The sequence below is a fragment of the Brassica rapa genome, chromosome A09 (genome assembly GCF_000309985.2).
Source record: "Brassica rapa cultivar Chiifu-401-42 chromosome A09, CAAS_Brap_v3.01, whole genome shotgun sequence".
In the NCBI taxonomy this organism is placed as follows: domain Eukaryota; kingdom Viridiplantae; phylum Streptophyta; class Magnoliopsida; order Brassicales; family Brassicaceae; genus Brassica; species Brassica rapa.
Genome location: NC_024803.2, coordinates 31,143,408 through 31,151,464, shown reverse-complemented (window position 1 = coordinate 31,151,464; position 8,057 = coordinate 31,143,408). Strand labels below are relative to the sequence as shown.

The 8,057-nt window shown below is 30.3% G+C and overlaps 1 protein-coding gene across 1 annotated transcript; it reads right to left on the bottom strand.

Moving 5' to 3' along the window:
- Window positions 1–1,662: 1,662 nt before the first annotated feature.
- On the bottom strand, window positions 1,663–4,170 carry LOC103840774 (tryptophan aminotransferase-related protein 1). Its single transcript, XM_009117293.3, has 5 exons — window positions 4,065–4,170; window positions 3,270–3,579; window positions 2,616–2,893; window positions 2,097–2,389; window positions 1,663–2,003 (listed from the first exon to the last, which is right to left on the bottom strand). The coding sequence occupies exons 1-5, from the start codon at window positions 4,130–4,132 to the stop codon at window positions 1,807–1,809; spliced, it is 1,146 nt and encodes a 381-aa protein (XP_009115541.2). The 5' UTR covers window positions 4,133–4,170; the 3' UTR covers window positions 1,663–1,806.
- Window positions 4,171–8,057: the final 3,887 nt, after the last annotated feature.

Genomic DNA, 8,057 nt, shown 5'->3' with positions numbered 1-8,057 from the left:
ATTTTTTAATTAAAATATTAACCCCATAATAAAATTAATTTATCAGAGTTATACCAACTTAATTCATTAAAAAAATAAAGTTTAATTTTTTAAACATAAATAGTCATTTAAAATGAAATACGATAAATAAAGATAAATTTTTAAGTCTTTTATAAAATAAAACACAAATATATGAAAATGTGACATTTACTAAATATTTGTCAATTGAAAAAAAAAAACAAAAATAAACCCGCGCTTTGAAAGCGCGGATCAAAATCTAGTCTATACTATTAAAGCAGAATCCTATTGTCATAATTACCTTAGTCTGCCCTTTCCTTCACTAACATTACATGTTTCATTAAGGGCAATTAAGTAATATTAATAACAAATCTATATTGGGTCATTATTTTTGGATCCAGCCCACATCAAATCTCTTTTGGACCTGTTGGGCCTATTAAAAAATCAGATTCAATTCTCACTTTTTTTTCCTTTGAGTCATTGAGTCCAAGTTCAAATAATTTTTTTCAACTATTCTTAATTATTATTTTTTTCTTTTCTTAATATAATTTAAGCATTCATAAAAATAATTGAATTTTTTTATTGAAAAATATAAATCTTTATTAAAAGTATATAATTTTTTAATTAAAATATTAACCCCATGATAAAATTAATTTATCAGAGTTATACCAAATTAATTCATTAAAAAAATAAAGTTTAATTTTTTAAACATAAATAGTTATTTAAAATGAAATACGATAAATAAAGATAAAATTTTTAAGTCTTTTATAAAATAAAACACAAATATATGAAAATGTGACATTTACTAAATATTTGTCAATTGAAAAAAAAACAAAAATAAATCCGCGCTTTGAAAGCGCGGGTCAAAATCTAGTCAGGATGTTAAATTCAGAATGTTAATTTCAGAAAAAGAAAAAAATTCCAGGCTATGATACGGTTAGTTCAAGAGCGTGTTAATTTCACCTCACTTTTTTCTGCAAACAAAATTATATAATTGCTATGATACAGTTAGTTCAAGAGCGTGTTCGTCATTTATTTAAGCCTGGTATAATACCTTTTGAATTAAAATGCCATGAGACTACATCTGCAAATTTAAAACAAAGGACTTAAAGTAGCTCCAGGCTACAATGTGGTTTGTTGTACGGATGCTACAGCCAGTAAAAAGAAAGCGATTGAAGTTTCCAAAGTGTGATTGCAGACTATCAGACCATCATTAACCCAGTCTCTTCAAAGAAAGAAAGCGAAAGGAATGCCGTTTGCATATTGATGACATCAGACCCTAAATGAAACTTAAATTTTATCCACTAGATCACATAACTGAAACAATCTCGACCGTATAATTTTAGTTTTATTTTCCTATAAAAAAATGTTGATGTCACCGAAGTTGGTTTGCTATTATGTATAGATGAGTGGTAATGTGGTACAACCTAATTCAGCGCCACACTACTATCATTTTATACCATAAAAGGTGAATTCATCATGTGATGAGTCAAGGTTAGGGCATATATACTCAATGATGGAGCAGCTCTTAGGGTTCTATATTCCCCTCATTATGAACTCATTTAATTAATAATACACTTTCTATTTTGGTTAAGTATTTTTATCCAATTAGTTCAAAATACTTTTCCAAATAGAAAGATAGTGACATTTTTTTTTAACACTCAATGATAGTAAATCTTTTAAATTATTATTATAAGATAAATTCAGAAGAAAGGAAAACATCAGAATACCATTGTGCTCAACATTTCGAAAAGAACAACCATGATTGGAAATGTCATATGGAAAGAAAAAAAAACAATAATCTAAGGCTCAAAGAAAGCATCTAGGATACTTGATGGTGAGAAGCCTGTTGAGAAAGTCTTGAAAGTCTTTGTTGGGTCCAAGCATGTCGACGCGTACGTACTTCTTATCACTGCCACATCTCTCTCCTCCTCTTTTTAAAACATATTTTTCCTTCAAGAGAATTTTGAGATCCTTATCTTTGTTACACCCCAGCCATGCAAACGCTGCAACAACCATTTCAACATATCCAAAACCATTAGTGGATGGCCAAGACCGTTACATATTCAACACACACAAAATAATTTGTGGTTTATTACCAGGATAAGTGGAGCTGCTTTTGCCAAAGAAGTTGCAAAAGGCTAGAGGGTAATCAGGTAGAGTGAATTTGTCACCGGTCTTATCTACGACCCAGCGTAGACTCTCCCACCGTGACTTCACCTTCTCGTTACCATACTTGAAGAAACTCTCCGATTTGATGCGACAACTTTTGGTGAGTTCATTGAGGATTGCGGTGGCTCGAATCTGCGACTCCTTAGACACACCAATTGAGTTGATTGTTAGGTATTGCACCATCTTTTTAGCCACCTCTATGTCCTTCACTAAGGCCCACCTTCACTCAAAAAAAAGTAAATAATTTCAATAACTAATGCTTGTATAACGAATTGCATAGATAAGTACCAAATGTGCCTCGTTTCAGTGATTGTTTCTCACACATAAATGAACAACCAAAGTGGAGCAAGTACGTTTATCAAACTCTCACGCTATATATCGACAAGGATTCAGGGTCAAGTAACTTAAAATGATTTTAAACTAAGTAAGTGGTTAGTTTGACTCACCCGATGCGGGACCCAGCGTGACCGGCGATCTTAGAGAAGGTGAAGAGCATAATGTCTTGGTCTTGACGGTGAGTGATAGGAGTGTAGTGTGGCCAGTAATACGCAAAGTCGTATATCACTTTCCCACCACGGTTCACCACCGGCTCTCTGATGGTCCCATCAGGATTGTTCGGTGATGTCACCATCTCGATGTATGGTCCGGGTTTGTTGAACGTTCTTGCGTCTCCTTCCCACTTGTACAGCTGCGACTGAACATACGATGCCTCCTCCTCGTATGTCTGTAACAAAACGTATAACATAGATATTAAACGAAATTTAAAGGATAGGAATGTAAGACGTTAGCATTATTAATATTAAAGTTCAATTTATGTTTTTTTATCTCTGGGATGTGTCATGTGTTGCGTGCTCATGAAACATGTATTTGCAGACCATCATAACATGTTTTGTAGCTAGGATATAATTAGGTCATGGATTTCGATTTCTAAATTAAATTGTGTGATCTACTATGCTACAACCATAGTACTAACAAGTGATGATGCAACAACTAGAACATTTATGTTTTTATCATCTATATAGTCTAAGTGCCATTTCATGAATATGTTATGTTGTTATTAACAATGTTGTTTTAAATCTATTCAGTGAGTGAGGGCTTACGGAGTAGTAAGGAACCGCAGCGACAATGCTGAGAGGCTTGTCCTCAGAGAGAGAAGAAAGTGCGAACAAAGCGGCTTGACAAAGCTGTGTAGAGCCATTACCCACCACGATGTAGCGTTCTTCAGTCGCTGCGTTGCCGATCGCACGGTGCAACGCCTTGATCGCCTCAGCAAGATCTTGCCGCAGGAACCAACACACGTTCGTCTTATCGCTAAAGTAGCTCATCAGGTCCCATCCTGGTATCACCACAACACACCTCTCCTTCATCTTCGTACTCATCCAATACTCTTGGAATGCCGTCGGATCTCCTCTGAGAATAATTAACACAAGCAAATTTATCATTCTTTTTTACTTTTATTTTAATCGTTATGGATTCTTTTTAATCTTGTTTATGAGTTAAAAAAATCCTTCACACTTATACGTTATACATAGCAGTGTATTGTTTCTCAAATATGAATTAATCACAACGCTTAGGGTTTTACAACAAAAATTATTTGACAAAAAATATATTTGACGATAGTGTCAAAGACAAATACTAGAGAAAAAGTAACGTTTGAAACAATCGAGAATCGAGACTTAAGTTTCGATTGTGAAAGGCAAATGTGTGTTTGGTCAAATCAAAATTTTGATGACAGACGTCAGATGTTTGAGATTCCAAACTTATTGTTCATATAAAATTTTAGCGGAAAGTCATTAGCCAATTATTAATATAATTTCTCTCAAAGAAAAACGCAATCATGCATATATGTTACTTGGAATTAAAACGAATCATTTTTTGGTAAAATTAACACATACTGATCGAGATTGATGACCGGGTTGGTTGCAGCACTGCTGGAAATCTTCATGTTTTCAAATCCAAACATCTTCTCCCCTGACCTCGCTCACTATGTTGCTGCTATTGTAACTAATGTGTTTGAAAACCGTATGGACTATGGTGCTTTTTATAAGGACGCAGAAGGTGAAAGATATGTGTTGTGTATCTGTCAGCTTACGGAAAAAGATGCGCAAATTTCTGTGGTCAATATTTTGTTTATTCAACACTTTTGGGTCAATATGTATACCATAAATATCATATTATCTTCACTTTTTAGTATGCCAAGTGTCTTTTTTGTTTCTGTTTTTTTTGTCATCCTTGCCAAATGTCTTACTTGTGTACAAAGTCAATTTACAAAAGGGGAAATGCAATACTCCCTCCATTTCACAATAGATGATGTTATTCCTTAGTGCACAAAGATTAAGAAATTTACTTTTCTCTAAAAAGTAGTTTTAAAAATATAATTTAAAAATCATCCAACCAATTACAAAAATGACTACAACATCTAATTGGTTACACAGTTTTCAATAAATCTAAAAATAACATAAAAATATCACAACATCATTTGAAACAACAAAAATCTTCTAAAACATCATCTAATATGAAACAGAGGGAGTATTTAGATAATGTTACCTAAATACATACAGTACTTAGATTTACTTACTGTGTTATTAATCAAAATGTAAACATGCCACGTAAGAGATAAGAACACAAGCTTTACTGTAGCTGTATAAGCAACGTGTTGTGTTATATTTCGACTAGCAATTTCCCTTTTATTTGTTCTTATTGTGAATTTGGAATAATTAATTATTTAAGATATATATATATAATATATATATATTTTTAACGCTGATTTATTACGATATTATAATTATGAAAAAAATAATATGGATATTTTATTATGTATGTAAGATAGAGAATTATGAAAACTAGTCTGGGTAAATCTTTGGAGTCTAAATGGGATCCGTATTTTTCAGAAAAATTGGAAGCTATAGTTTCAGTTTCTGACTTTATATCGTGAGTAAAAATTTGGTTTTCCAACTACCGGTTTGCTTGGTTTTAGTTGTTTTCCTACCCCTGCTCAAGACCCAGTTGTTGAAACATGACGACACAAATACAATAAAAAATGTTCTAAGATCAAGAAACACTTTTTTTTTCTTAGTCGACAAAAAAAAAGAGATCAAGATTAACAATTATAAATGTGATTATCCTAAAAAAATATAATATATAATATATCTAGTCCATGGTAGGCCCAGCTTCATATAGGGTTTTTGAGTCTTCCGTTGTTATGTATACATAGGTGATGATTGGTTCGACTGTGGCTTTAAAAATTTAGCTGTAGATGTTTAGTTGTAGATAAATCGGTTGTAGTTGTAAAGTTGTTACTGTAGACTTTTTCTGCAGAGACTTTTGTTGTAGTTAAATTTGTTGTAACTCTAAGATGTAGATAATTTAAAATAAAATATATGAAATATGTGTTGTATATATAAAATTATTATTTTATATCAATTAAAATAATTTATATTAATATTTTTTAAATAAATTATCAAAATTTATTGTAATTTAAAATGTGATATGTAAATAATATTTATATTATTTAAATATCTTAATAATTTTAAAACACTCAAATTAAAAATTAAAATATTTATAAAAGTTTTTATTATGATTATATAACTTATTTGATATTATATATTTTTTTTTTCATTTACAGATTCTACAACCTATAAAAAGAAGATGTAGGATTTTTGCCTAAAATACATAAGAAAAAATTTTGCTTTATTTTTTTTTGCTGTAGCTTTAAAAATAAAGCTAAAGCATGATTGGTAAAACTAAATAAAAACTTGATGTAGACTTTAATTTTTAAAAGTAAAGCTACAACATGATTGGTAAAATTTAGTGATTTAAAAATAAATAAAGCTAAAGTAGGGAGATAAATCTCAACCAATCACTCCCATAGAGATTTTGAGTTTCAAGTGACCAGGAGACAAACAAACAAAAACCTAGTTACAGGTTTAATTAAACAACTAGATTTTGATCCGTACGGATAATTTTTTATTTTTTAAAAATTAAATTCAAACTGATAATAGTTTTCAGTTATGTTTACATTGTGTTAGTATATTGCTTTTAGATACCTACAAAATGATGTTTTCTTCATTAATTGTACCGGCTAGTTAAAAAGTTTCAACCTTCACTTCTTTGTTTAGTCGGGTACATTTTACCCAGGCCCGGCTCAAGAGGGTGGGCAAAAGGGCATTGGTCAAGGGCCCAAAAGATTTTTTGCATAAATAGTATTAAAAATGGTTTAATATTTTTTAAAAAAATTAAAGATAAATGTCCGAAATTTTTAAGTTACCATATAATTACGTAAAAAAAATTTTTTTTTAACTATTTTGCCAAGGGCCCAAAATTCTTTTGAGCCGGGCCTGATTTTACCCTCCAAACTGGTTTGTGTTGACCAAATAAAATTAGCCACAAAACGATAAAATTATTAGAACTGATGCCAGATTATTTTAAAAACTCGATTTACAAAAACTCGTGTGATATATTGATACACGGGGTTATGCATATTGATTTTTTTAGTCATAAAACTATGGTTAATATTCAGTTGAGGTCAGAATAAGTTTTACTAGAAGAATCAAATCGGTTTATGTTTATTCTAATTTAGTATCTTCAGTTCAGTAGTTATGGTAAATATTTGTATTAAACAATATGTCAATCTCTCATTATCCAAATACTTTTGAGTCGTTAGATTCAGGTGTAAGGACACACGATTCTTAAATATACATTGTTAGACTAAGGAGATGATTGGTTGTGGTTGTAGTTGTTTTGGACAACTAAAATTTAGTCTAGAGCTATATATGTCTATCAATCGAGCTTTTCTTTCCTTAAAAAACTCACAGTAAAAAAATCTCTGCAAAATCAAAATATGGCTGTAAAGAGTTTTATTTCCAAAAAAAATGATTGCTTTAGAAAGCTACATCAACGGAATCTACAGCAAATAAATCTATAGATTAAATTCTACAGTAAAAATTATAAAACTACAGTCCTTACCAATCATCCTCTAATACCTGACAAAAATAATGTTAATAAAACTTCTATAAATGAATAAAATTCATGGCACGATTCATAATAAACATGTCAGGATAGGCTACGGTATTAAGTGAACATTAATAGTATATTCTGAAAAAGATATGAATGCTCAAAATAACTTCACATTTATTGTTAGGATGGTATGTGATACTGTTAGCATATTATTAAATTAATACAAAAACTTATTTAATAAAAAATTCAATGGATTTTAACTTAAAAATCATACATAAAAGCTATTTTGATTTCTGTTTTAATAGTATAGATTTTGTGTTTATTCATATATTCAAATTTACTTAAAAAACTTAGTGGTTATGATTCGAATTTCATATATTCTCTTGCTTGTTCTGCAATTGTAGGGGTAATCGAGTTTGAATCTGCCAAATTAGTAGATTTTGGAATTCTATGTAGAAGATATTGGGTGGGGACGAAATATCTTATAAGCGTTAATAGTAGATCTTATAGGATAAATAATTAATTGTACATATGAATTATGAATGATTAGCATATACTAAGCTGGTCATATTGGAAGAAAGAATTAAGAGCTTAATCAAATCGTTCAACTGCATGAAGAATGATTGTTAGTTTATCTTTTTCTATGAATTGAATTACCCATTTAATTTACATAACTTTGCTGTTGGTGCAGGTTAAATAAGCAAAAGGAAGGATTATCATAATATAAACTATGCTTGGTGTCGATATTGGAGGACAAATGATTTGGTGGGAAAGCAAAATATTTTTAACACTATTTGACTATTTCCTTAAATTTTGTTAGTTGTAATTATTGTAGGAAATTATATGCTACTTGAAAAATTGGAAAAAGGCAAACATTATTGAAGGAATAATTTATTTAATTTCCAGTGGTATTGAATTGTAAAGATTGTGTA